General features: G+C 34.7%; 1 protein-coding gene across 2 annotated transcripts in view; it reads left to right on the forward strand.

Moving 5' to 3' along the window:
- The first annotated feature begins 577 nt into the window (after positions 1-577).
- LOC100934578 (putative protein FAM10A4) overlaps positions 578-13872 on the forward strand; it is a 62103-nt gene continuing 48808 nt past the window's right edge. For both annotated transcript variants that reach the window (XR_004234011.1, XM_003759862.3), the window contains exon 1: positions 578-2044. Coding sequence is in view for 1 of the 2 variants with exons in the window: in XM_003759862.3 (XP_003759910.1) it covers positions 700-2043 (1344 nt within the window). In the remaining variant the exon portion in view is untranslated. The remainder of the gene's footprint in view (positions 2045-13872) is intronic.

Raw genomic sequence — 13872 nt, forward strand, 5'->3', positions numbered from 1 at the left:
CACACTATACATATATATTATACTATATATATATATTATAATATATATTTATAATATATAATATATATATATATATATTATATAAAATATATATATATAATATATATATATATATATAATATATATATTATATAATAATATATATATATATATAGTATATATCTATATATACAATCTACATATATACATATATTTGATACACAGATTACTTTCCCATTTTTGTTTCTCTTAGTTATTTGTTGTGTTTGTTTTATTTTGTTTTGTATTTTGGTCTGGACTGGATTTGTGATTTCATCCAAGGATGGAACTCCATCCTTCTCTGATGCAGGGTAAGTATGTTCCCTGAGGCAGAACTCACACTCAGATCTCACTGGTTCCTAAGCGGCTTCTGTAGGAGAGACTCTCCCCCGTCCCTCACAAAGCTGAAGCTCTCAGGCCCAGCAAATTGCAATGTTTGAGGAAGTCCGCAGCTCTCCTTCGGCCCTTCCTGCCGGCGTCAGTCTGTGCAGGCGCCGCAGCCGAAGACCCCAGACGCGCCGGAGGTCAAGGGCCACCCCCGCGGCGCTTCGGAACCCGGGCGCGAGGGCCTTTGCAGCCCCCGCCCCCGCCCCCTCTTTGCCCAGCCAACGCCAACGCCAACGCCAAAGTCAAAGCCAGCGCCTCCGCGTCCCTCTCCCCTCCCCACCAACTCCCCCAAACATGGACACCAGCAAGCTCCGGGCTTTTGTGAAATTATGTCAACAAGATCCTGCCCGACTACACAACGAGGAGCTGAGCTTCTTGAGGGAGTGGGTGGAGAGCTTGGGTGGGAGGATACCTCCTCCTCCAAGAAGAATAAGATCTGAAGAAAGATTCAAGGGAGGGGAGGAAAGAAAGTTATGGGATGAAACCAACAAGAAAGAAGAGGTTGAAACTGAGGAAAGTGACCTAGAACTTGATAATTCAGGAGTGATTGAAGACGATATGGACGGCCCCCAGGAAATGGGAGATGCAACTGCAGAGGTAACAGATGAGATGATTGATCAGGCCAACGAGATGAAGGTGAAGGGCCTCGATGCCCTGCATAATGGTGAATTCCAGAAAGCCCTTGAACTATTCACAGAGGCCATCAAATTGAATCCTTGGTTGGCCATTTTATATACCCTAAGAGCCAGTATCTTTATTGAATTGCAAAAGCCAAATGCTGCAATCAGAGATTGTAGCAAAGCAATTGACCTTAACCCCCACACAGCTGAACCTTACAAATGGAGAGGGAAAGCACACAGACTTCTGGGACACTGGGAGGAGGCAAGCCAAGATCTGTCCTTGTCTTGTAAACTAGACTTTGATGAAGATGCTAATGCTGTGCTTAAGGATGTTCAACCAAGGCTCCAGAGGATTCAAGAACACCGGAGAAAAAAAGAGCTACGCCAGAAGAAACGTGAGCAGAGATGTGAGGAGCAAAAGTACAGAGAAAGGTTAGAAAAAATGAGGAAGGCTAGAGAGGAGTATGATAAAGCTAAACAAGAGGAAGAAGATAGGAAAAAGGCAGCTCACTTTGCCCCTTTCCAATTTTTTCTAGGAGAACTCCCTAGAATGAGGAGGAGAATGCGGACCATTCCTGGTACATCAGTGCTCAATGAAATTCTTGGTGACCCAGAAATTCTTACAGCCATGCAAGATCCAGAAGTCATGCACGCATTCCAGGATGTGGCCCGGCATCCAGAAACCATGGGCAGGTATAAGAACAACTTAAAGGTTATGAATTTCTTCAGCAAATTGTCAAACAAATTTGGAGGGTATGAGGACATGACAGGTGAAGATCCAGAGCCTGATGAGGAATTAGATGAAGTTCCCAGTGAAGATAGCTTTGAGGTTTTGGATGAAGGTGATCTTTGGCTCCCAAGGAAATGCCTTGATGATTATCTCAACAACTTTGAACGACAAGGTCTGCAAAAAGGGAGGAATGAGAACTTGGAGGTTGTACCTAGTGAAGAAGAAGTCAATTTAAGGCGGCTGCCCTATTTTAAGGATTTGGAAGAGCTCAGTGAAGAAGAACAGTAAGGTGGGACGTGAGGCCTAACAAATACTTAAAAAAAACACACACATAAAAAAATTTCACAACACAACAATAAAAAAATATCCCAGATTGGTGCCTTATCACTCCTGTACAATGGACTGCTGACATATACCAAATGCAGATCCTGCTGTCAGTGATTATATTGTGCCCCCCCCCTTTTAAATTATAGTTGCTGCTTATTCCCAAGTTCCATTGTGTGTTGCTCCTTCACAAACTATTTAGGAGCTTTATTATCACACTTTGCATAAACAATGGGATATATATATATATATATATATATATATATATATATATCTTTGAACAAAATGTGACTGAAAAAGTCATGACTTCATACTAAGCATCCAATTTCCACAGTATTTGGAAACAACTTTCTGAAATTCAAATATTTGCCTTTTGAATCCAAGGAACATATTCATTTTCCTCTTTAGAGTATCAGGCATATAGCTTATGCAAAATATTCTTGGACTATCTAGGGAGAAAGAATGAATTACCATTTTTGACCTTGATCAAAATGAAAAGTCAGACCACATACACTTGTTTGCAAGTCACTGGAGAAATCTGTTGATCTAGCTTAATTTGTAAGGTATATTCTTAAAAGAGCAATAGTTATTGATGATATCTTATAGGATTCCAGTCAGGAACTGGGGCCAGAGACATGGTCTGCATTGGGCTTTGGGAGTAGACGGCTCATTCCTCATTGAATGCCAAAGGGCAGAAATTCACTGAAGGCAGCTTACAGTAACAATGTTCATTTGACCAAAGGGGCAACAGTGAGGTTCATCTTCCCATTTGTTTTTTTGTTTGGTGGGGGGGGGTGTTTGTACATTAGGGATTTCTGTTGAAGGTAGAAGTGTCTGCAAAACGTGTTAGTCCTTAGTAGACAGTGATAATGCAATGGCTGCATTCATAAGGAAGGATAGGCTTTGCTATATGAAGTACTCTAAATCTCTGAATCTCTCTATCCTTAACATGGATATGTTTACTTAGTGTCCCTTGCCTGTGGGGTACAGTTGTGCTTCTTGCTTAAAGTGGTACCTTTGGTATCAGGGAAAAAAAAAGGGACTATCATACAATTGTAAAGCGAAAATTAGATTTCCTTTTTTTAGTCATGTCAATTTCAATAAAGTAAAAACTGACTGGTTGCTTCAACATTATTGGTTGTACTGGATCCTTGTGGGACATATCTACCCACAAAAGCACAGACTTAAATATACATAATGATGTTATTGATAGAAATTTACTATGGTAGATATTTTGAGATACTATGACAGAATTTCAGATAATCGTTCATAATTAGATAATATGCTTTATAAACAACACTTCTACTGCATCAGTAGATCATAATGTAGCAAGGTTAACACACAGGGCCTATCCCTTGATAAGGCCAAGCTCGGTAAGTTGGGAGTTGTGTTTGTTCAGGAATAGAAGGCTGGGTTGAGGCATTGTTTAGATGAACAGATGCCCATTCTAATGGGATGGAGAAGGGGATTCTCAGGCTCTAAGCCTGAGAATTATAAGAGAGGATGGGGGTAGAGTTAATCCATTGGATTAGCATAGAAATGGAAGAAGAGTCTTTCCCATTAGATCAGGCAGGCTGATCAACTAAGTTTATGGACAGAAAATAGCTGTGGATAAAAGGAATTAAAAAAAAAAAAGCAGAAATGATAGTTATCTGTAAAAGTAGGGACTGGCTTTAGATGATCTCTGAGTCCACTTATCTTCTTTCCACCATCAGAAAAAACAGGAATGTTCCAAGTCTACTTTCATTATATAGACAAATCAGGTTTAGAAAGGGAAACGGATTTTAAAGACTTTTGTTTCTTTTATTATGAGGAGAGGCCAGAGGACAGTGGTCAAAAGGACTGGATCTATTCAATATTTGCTTGGTTTTTTGTCAAAATGATCTAGGAGAAAAAAAATGTAACACTTAGAATGAGGTTTGCTTACAAATCCAGATGTTATGCTGTGCTTACCTTTGTTGGTGAAGTAAAGTTATATGTATAATAGATTTTCATTCCTCTTACTTGAAAATATCTATAAGTTTGGGGGGAAAGTTCTGCAGAGGATAGTTTTCATGACACACAAGGCCACCATAATTTGAACATATTAAATCATATTCTACTTCTTAGAGAGACAATAGTATTAAGTTCCCCAGGAGTTGCATTGTACAAATTTCATTTTAAAAATAAGCCTGAGATAATAGTCTGAAAAGAAATATGAGACAGGGAAACCAAGTCTATCTTCTAGTCCATCAGTATGAAAATAGATATATCATTTTTTGAAAAAGAGCAAAGTGAAAAGAATAAAAACATCTCTGCCAATTATTTTCATGATCTTGAGCAGATAGAGAAACATTGTGCACACTGTATTTTCTATGACTGGATTTTTTGTCAAGATGCTTTTGCAAATGTTTGCTTTGACTTTGTTTTTTTAATATAATTTAAAGAAGAAAGACAAAATAGTTCATGACCTTCAGACTTGTTGCATATTTTCAACATTCTGGGAGTAATATTTCACTTTTAATTAGGGCTTATTTAGAGATAGAAATAATTTAATCTGCATATCACAATTGACAGTGCTACTACATAAGTGATGTATTACAACATCCTGTAGTGTAGGGGTTTTAAACATTAGATACACATGTATGTGTGTGAGTGTGTGTATGATGTATATATGTAACTATCAAATATATGCATGCATGTAGATATATGGTATGGACATGTATGTATATGTATACATCTATATGTGTAATATATAATCCTTATATATAATCATATATAAACTTAGATTTAGACAGTTATACTATCTACATATTTATTAATATATAATTATGACTATTTTTATATAAGCTCAAGTTTATAGAATATATAAATATATTCATATGTTTATATAAATGATACATTTCCCGTTTCTCATATCCAATATTTAGAACTACACCACTAAAAATGTCATCAGTGCAAAATATTATTTGCAAAGTAACATTGTCATGTGTGATATAAACATAAATGTTAATATATAAATATAGGCATAAGGTAAATATAGATAACTCTATGACATATAACTTGAGTTTATATATTCACATAGCTATATAATGAATAGATAATATATTCTAGATAGTACAAAATAACATGTGATATAAATTAATATATAAATATATAGAGACACCTGATGTTTAGAACCCCTATATTACAGAATGTTGTCACTGCAGAACATTATTTTTATATTAATGTTATCAGTTGTAACATATATACAGAGTTTTTATAACACTATAATATGTATATATTAGATTAGAGGTATTACATTGTGTATTCACACAAATACATATATAATGCACATATATATACACACACACATAGTGTATTTCAATGTAATTTGTTTACTTTGTAATCCTATATATTTTTTACATTTAAAAATACTCATTCTTTGAATCTCTGAAGGGATCCATAGGCTTCATCAGATTGCCAAAGGTGGAGGTGGTATGATATGTAACCATAAAATGGTGAATAACTTCCAGGAAAATTAGTTTGTAACCTTGAAGAACTAGGCTCTTACTTGATACACAGGGTCTAGATACATTTTGTGGAGCTTCCACTTCTCTTACCTTTGTGACTCATATTCAAGTGAACTGAAAATGAAAACAACAGTTCCTTGCAAACATCTTCTGTTATCCAGCTATGTCATTATCAATTCCCTTTATAATTACATAGGCTCACAAGCCTCAAAATATGAAACTTTATTTTTGGGCAAGGGAAAAACCACTAGTACTCCTATCAGATGTCATAGGAAATGAAGCACACACACGGTTCACATAGAAAATAATATGTCTGTTCCTCTGTTATGTGATTTTTCAGACTATATTTTGTACTGAGGTCTTTCATATTTCCAGGATTTTTCTTCAAGGTTCCTCTGAATGTCAGCATAATGTGACTCAAGTCTTCAACCTTTTAATAGGTAGCAATGGTCATTGTTGGTTATGAAGAAAAATCTTGTGACTCCTTTATTTGCTCATCTTAGTGTCAGAAATCATATCAGCCATTCTCAAAAGATTTTTGTTTCTTCCCTTTGCTCTCCACTTACATTGAGAACTCAGGAGTTCTATGTCACACATATGACACTTCTTTTCCAAGGTATGGGGGAAATTTCTTGTGTTCCCTTGTCTTTGCTAAAAACCATGGCACTCCCTGACTTTATCCAGCTCTAGTGTAATACTCCCAGCAATCCCATCAGGCAATGTTCTCATGCTCTCTAATTCATCTAATTTCTTTTTGATGGGGTTATGGATAAGAATGAGAAAGTAGCTTTCAATGATAGCCCTTGTAAAATTTCTTCCTCCACACTTCTACTAGTTGATTTTTGTTGTCTGCTCTCATGATGTACTCACTCCTTCCTTTCTCTTTTGCCTCTCCTCAGTCTCCTTAAGTCTTTGGGTGTCTGAAACTTTTCCTTGTCTTGCCCTTTTTTTTTTTTCCTTGTTTCTTGTTTCCTGCATTATTTCCCTCTCACTCTTCCTCTCTCCCTCTCTTTCTTGTCTATGTCTCTGTCTTATTTGACTTTCTCTGCTTCTCTGTGCTGTCTCTCCCTTCCTTTGTCACTCTCTTATGTATCTCTGTCTTTCTCTCTTTTCCCCCCTCCTCCATATTTCCCTTTCTCTGTTTTTCTCTGCCTTTTATTGCAGACATTTGTTTCTCTCTGTTTCTGTCCCTGTCTCTGGGTTCATGTCCTGAATGAAAAATCCTGACTATGGGCAAGTCATTTGATTTCTCAAGGTCCAATAATTTTTTATTTTTATTTTTAGAATTTATTAATTGAATATTTCAGTTGGAAATAAGATACCTTTACAAATGAAAATAATTAAGCTCTTTATACTAAATGATGCAAAATAGACTTAAGTTTCTTGACTATTCTCAGTTCATCTTAATACTTTAAAACGTTAATAGAGAAAAAAAGTCTATTTACTGAACAATGTGCTTAAAAAAAAAAACAAAAAACTGTAACTGTTTTTTCCCCAAAACAACATCAAGCTTGTTTCTAGATATTTCCCAAATATTTAGTCAATAATGATTTTTGGTCTCTTTATTTGAACATCTCAGATTTTTTTTTTAATTTAACATTTTTCTCCAGTTACATTCAAAACAATTTTTTTACATTTGTTTTTAAAATTTGGGGGTTCTAGATTCTTTCCCTTATTCCCACCCACAATAATGAAATCACATGTAAAGTTATGCAAAATATTTGCAAGTTGTGAAAGAAAACATAGATTTCCCACCCTCAAATAAAATACCCTCAAATAAATTATTTATTAAAATAAAACCCCTCAAAAAGTTAAGTTAAAAACAAAGAATGCTTCAAGGTGTATTCAGACACAATTTCTCTGAGTATGGATAGGATTTTTTTTTTATCTTAAGTCCTTCAAAGTAGTTGTGTATGATACTACCGAGAACAGCAATATCATTTACAGGTGGTTATCCCAGAACATTGATATTACTTTTTATTCAATACATTTCACTTTGCTTGAGTTCATGGAGAACTTTTCCAGGTTTTTTTTTTTTTCTCTTGAGAGCACTCTGCTCAATCTTTTCCCATAGAACAATACTATTATATTCCATTACAAGCACATTCCACAGTTTATTGAGCCATTCCTCAATTGATGGGCATTCCCTCAATTTCCAATTTTTTTGCCCTCCACTACAATTCTTAAAACATATGTTGACAAAACTTTTTTTCATCAGTTCCCCATTCAGTTAGGCAATAAATATTTCTTAAATACCTACTATGTGCTGTATATTGTGCTAAGTCAGGAAAACAAAAGCAAAAGACAATTCCTGCTCTCTCAGAGCTTATAATTTAACAGGGATAGACAAAAGAAAAAAAGGAAGCTGAATGGGGAGGAGATGGAGAGGAAGGTGGGAAAATATGATAAAGCTAAGAGGAACACAACTACATTGGAAATGAAAAATGGGTGGTCTGGGTACTCTCCTTAATAATGAAGATTGTGAAAAGGTCTTACCTTCCACTCTCCAGGAAAAGAGAGCCTTAGGGGCAGGGGACCCTGAGGAGGCTTGTGGTTAGTATAATCTTATAGGATAATGAAGTTTCTTGGGATATGATGAAATCCAATGCAGTGTAGTTAGATGAGAAATGAATATACAAAAGTATCTACTCTTCCAGTGAAATGATAGGTACTGCTTCTAATTATAGACATAAATCCATGCGTGGCGATATATATGAATAAGTTATGTAACTTAATTAAATTTAAGATAGTCAGGATCAGATGATGTTAAATTCCTTTGGCAATCTGGTAACATATATGGGCCTCTTTTCAGAACAATGTTTTTAAACATATAAGATAAAATATATCAAGTTACAAAGGAAACCAATTATATTGAAATTCGAAAAAATATTTTAAAAGTTCATGATCCCAAACTAAGTACACTTTCTAAACAATAAGTAGTCTCCATCTACTTGTTTTGTTTTTTTCCCTTCTGAGAATAAGTAGGTCAAACTCTTTTGAGTAAGTAGGAATCTTAAGGATACTCTGCATTATCTCCTTTTTGGGGTAATTAGCACAGTGGAATCTAAAATTTAAGAGTATCAGTAAGACTATTGATGGGAGTGAAATAATTCTTCAAAACAAATTCTTCACTGGATCTTGTCTAGGACAGGGGTAAATAGCTTTGGTGAGCATGTAGTCTTTCTTGAAACAAAAATCAATAAAATATGGGAAATTGATTAAAAGTAAAGACATTGACTCTAATTGTTACCATTCTTAAGGTAATTTAATTGATATTAAATAGTTATACAATGAAGAGACAAAAAGACCTCAGAGATTATCTCAGACCATAACACTTAAAAGACATGTCATTGAAGAACATCAATGGTGACTTAGAGTCAAAAAAATACTTTGCAAAATATTACAGAGGAAGAGAGTGAAACTTCACCAGGAGTATCAACTCACAAAACAACAAAAGATTTTGGAAGACAAAATGAGCATTGGATTGAACAACAAACATTTATTAAGCACTGATTGTTTCAGTCACTGAACTAACCTCTGGGAATAAAAAGGAGAAACAAAAACAGCCTTTACCCTCAAGGAGTTTACATTTTAATGCTATAAATGATTAAATCATTATACCCTTCAGATGCAGAGAGCATAGTGTCCAGAGAAGCTCAAGAAGACATACAAGCCTGGAATGAAAGAGTAAAAAAGTGATGCATAATTGGATTTAATTATTTAGAACTCAGATGGTTAGCAAATTTATGCTTAAGACTCCTTTACTGAGTATAGCTTAAAACAAGCTGCTTTTTGCATTATAGGTCTTGGCGCTAATCTGTAACTGATAAAGCCAGCCAGGCAAGATAGCTATATCATAGGGCAAGAAAATGTGAGCATCTCACCACAAATAAAGAAAACTATGTTTATAGGTCATCAATGATTGAACAGTAGTACAGTGAACAGCCATGGAAAACTATCTTTTGAAATGTAAGTCAGTGAAAGGCACTTCCCAGAGGAATGGCAAAGGAAGGCATACTCCACTTCAAGTGAGTTATGTTTTTGTTTCTGCCAGTATCAAATAATATCTGTTTGTACATAATGCATATTTTTCTCCATGTTAGAGTAAAAGAAGAAAGTATTGGAGGAATCTCTAATCTTTAGGTTATCAGAGAATGAAGACTTCTTTAAAAATGGAGGAAATGCTTTTAAGGAAGAAACAAAGAATGATGATTTGAGGAAGCAGTAAAGATTGCATATCTATGTTAGGAAGTTAGAAGGGAGAAAAGTGTGATACAGAGAAGGAAGAAAACAGAATAGTTTTTCTATGCATAACTAATAAGTATAATCCTGTTCTCATAGGGGGAGAATCTGGGCTATCTTACAAGAAATAGCTGCTTCTGCTCCAAGAAAAGATGATGGGGTTCATAGGTCCAAATGTATGATATTGTTCTAGGAGAGTTTGATTTCCTAAAGATGGTTACTAGCGAGGATATTTGTCAATCTGATCTGTTTCTGTCCTCTTGTGAAATTTACTGGGAACATTATAGAGAGCTATGCAAAACTTGCTAGAAGTAATGGATGGTCCACTGCCTTTATTATTCATGTGGTAGACATAATACCTCTGTAAGGACAGTAGAAAGCATTGAGAAGAATGATGAAGTTCTGGGTAAGAAACTAAAGATGGAGTCATAGAAACAACAAAAAAAGATGAGGGTTAAGATACTTTCTCCAATTAATCATGATTTCTAAACCTCTTCAAAATAGGAATTATGTACCAGATATAATTTCCAACTATTTCCACAATCCAAGGCACCTGGAACACAAGACAAAAATTCAATGACAGAGAAGGCCAATAATTCTTAACCTCTAAAGCACTTACAAGGCACCCATTTTCCCTATGCCCACTATATTCTAAACAGTAAGGCTTTATATTTGCAGAAGAAATCAAGTGTCAGATCTCTACCCCTTACCAGATATCCAAACTACAAAAGGGCAGACATTATTCAGTCTTCAGTAATAGCAATATGGTACTTCTCTGTGCTTCGAAAGGCTTGACCTAAGAGCAGAGGAATAGGGAGAATTGGGACATGATACACATTGGATTTGTAATAGAACTTTAATCTTTAACCTCCCCTTCTCTCAATAGAGAGACTAAGTATATACCTATGTGAAGGATAGTTGTTAGAATTACTTTGGTGAGTGGCTCTCCAAGTATACCTCATTGAAGTCTAACATTACACTTTAATATTACATTAAGAACAACCATGTGATAGACAGATGATTCCGTAGATTGAGCACTGAACCTGGAGTCAAAACTTAAATTCAGATTTGACCTCAAACATTTACAAGTTGTGTGACCCACCTTGATCTATTGGAGAAAGAAATAACAGATCACTCTAGTATCTTTGCTAAGAAAACCCCATAGACAGACATGGGTTCACAAAGAGTCAGATATGATTGAACAATCAAAATATAGGCAGCACTGATAACAGTCTCTCTCATTTTATTGGCAAATAGTTGAAGCTTAGAAAAATGGAGTAGATTGACCAAGATCGTGTAGGTGGAAACTGGTTGATTCAAGATGTGAATTCATATGCCAATTCCTGATCACAGTAGTGTTATTTTCAGTAATAGCACTGTCGCATGCTACATGTGTCAGTATTACTCCTAAACTCCATTCCTTTTTCTACCATTACATTTTTTAAGCTATCCAACACAAATACAAACTTGTTAGGGACCTCAAAAGATAACTAGTTCAACTTCATTATTTAAGGACACAGATATGGTAACTGACTTGCCTAAGGTCATATAGTAAGTGTTGAAGAGAGGATTAAAATGTATGTCTATTGAAGAGCCAGAAAAATATTTATTTTACTATGAGGATAATAATAGCACTTAGCTTACAAGGTTGTTTTTTGAGAAACAGAGAAAATATTTATAGGCATATAAATTGGCATATTGAAGTGTCTGGCACATAGTAGGGGATTAATTGTTTGTCCCTTTTCTCTTTTCTATAGCAAGTTGCCTCCTGTGTGTAATGGTTTTAGCCACTTTTACCACTTTTTCTTTTAACCATTTTTTTTACCACTTCTTTTACCACTAACTAGTTCTGGATGATCTTGAACAAGTTTTTTTTTTCCATAAACCTATTTTTCTTATTTGTAAAATACAAGAATTGGACATCTAATAGATGGCATCTAAAATTAATTAAAAAGTATTTTAAAAAAGATTAATACCAGGAAAATGATGAATCCAATGTGTTCAACCATGATAAAAGAATTTAAACTTTTATGTTTTTTATACTTTTATAATTATCATACTTGTGTTTATGACCCACATGGAATTCTAGGTCATGATTACAATGATACCAAGAAATTAAATGCCATGTCAGATTCACACTATAATCCATTACAGTATTATTATACCTCCCTTTATAGCAGTTTATGTAGGACATAACTGTCACTAAAATCTTTTCCTATCTGTCAGAATCCTGAAAAAATTAATTTTTCAAAAATATACAATTCAGCAATTTAACAATTGCTTACATATTTTCTACATTATATTTCTTGAATAGGTCATCAGCCTGTTTCACGTAACAATTTCTTGAAATAGATCTCCCTCTTCCTGCTAAATATTAGAATCAGCCATCCATTTGAGATTTGTTGTTGTTGTTGTTGTTTTTTATTGACACTTAATGAACAAAAGATGAAAAATATAGAAACAAGCAAACAATCTGGCTTTTGGCAAACCTTCTTTATGAATCAATTGGCTTAATCCAAATTTAGGGACATTTTGCCACAACAGGGAAAGAAGTGGTATCAGGTCCTAGGAAAAACGTATACTCTGTTATTAGCTACTTGTATGACAAATCTCTTAACCTCTTAGGGTCTGAGTTTCCTCATTTATCAAAAAAAATCTGTACCATTCAATGGGTAGAAAAAAAAGTTCTAACAAATTACTTAACCAAAAAGCATGCATTAAGAGCTGATGCTTATCCAGACAAGCCACTAATTTCTGGTAATCTATAGAAAAACAAAAAATGAATCCTTGATAGCAAAAAGTTTCATTGTATTGGGAGAGACTTTTTGCTATAACTATGCACATATAAGATGCATATATTGTAAATAGAAGATCATCTTATAGAAAAGAGATTGAGGGTAGGGAGAGGCTCCTATAAAGGGTGGAATTTGAACTAATCATTCTCTCTCTCATACACACACACACAAAATTCGTAAATGCCAAGTGTCTGAGACCAGATCTGAATTCAGGTCCTCCTGACTGCAGAGCTGGTGCTCTATCCACTAGGCCACCTAGCTGCCCCATAGCTGTACTCTTAATCTTGCCTTTATTAGCAAGTGTTCTACTGTTATGATCATGAATTTTTAAATTCCATTATCTAGTCATAATCTTTTAAAACTCCATCTTTTCATTTCTTACATCATAATATCTACTCTTTGTCCTCACTTTTTTCCATCTTCAGTTCTCTCCTGGACCACCATCCTTACATTGTTTAAATTCTCTTTTCACTGTATTGACCCTCTGGTGAACCTGGTTAAATTTCACTCTTCTCTATACTCAGATCTCTTGTCCTATAACCAGTAACTACCTGCAAAACCTAGTTTGAATTACTTCCATTATCCTTCTTCATTCCTATTCATATCTTGCAGAAGGGAACAAGAAAAAAAGATAATTGATTTGTTCTGATCCACTGTTTCACTGTCAATTTAATATTTCTTCTCTATTAAAATTATCCAAGCAATTGGTAAATTTATTGCCTTAGACTTGTTATAGGGTGCTTGAAAATTTTCATTATTCCCTTTTTCTTCATGTTTTGACTCTCAGCATCTATGGCATTTCTTGAGCTGTGAATGTATTTTTTAAATAAAATGATTATTTTATAATTTGGGAAAGAATACCAGCTACAATATAATTTTCTCTTAGTCATAATGTAAATATCCTGACTCATCTTCTTTCTTAGCTTGGTGTTCTGGGCAGGTCACTTAACCGCTTTCAGCTTCAATTTGTTCATCTGTAATATAGGGGTAATAATAGCACTTTATTGAGTTGTGAGGATCCAGTGCAATAGCATGTACAAAGCACTTTGCAAATGTTGCAGGGTAATATAATACTAGCTATCATCATCATCATCTCCAAAACCACCACCATCATCATCATCACCACCTATTTGTTCTGGTAAGTACCTAATAAATGATAGCAAATAATTGACCGATCTCTTAAATTTGACAGGCTCCCAAATTAAATATGTTTTAAATATTATAATATAGTTAAGTGAAATTATTTTCTTAGCTTTAAACAACAT

Source organism: Sarcophilus harrisii, chromosome 1 (assembly GCF_902635505.1).
Source record: "Sarcophilus harrisii chromosome 1, mSarHar1.11, whole genome shotgun sequence".
Classification (NCBI taxonomy): Eukaryota; Metazoa; Chordata; class Mammalia; order Dasyuromorphia; family Dasyuridae; genus Sarcophilus; species Sarcophilus harrisii.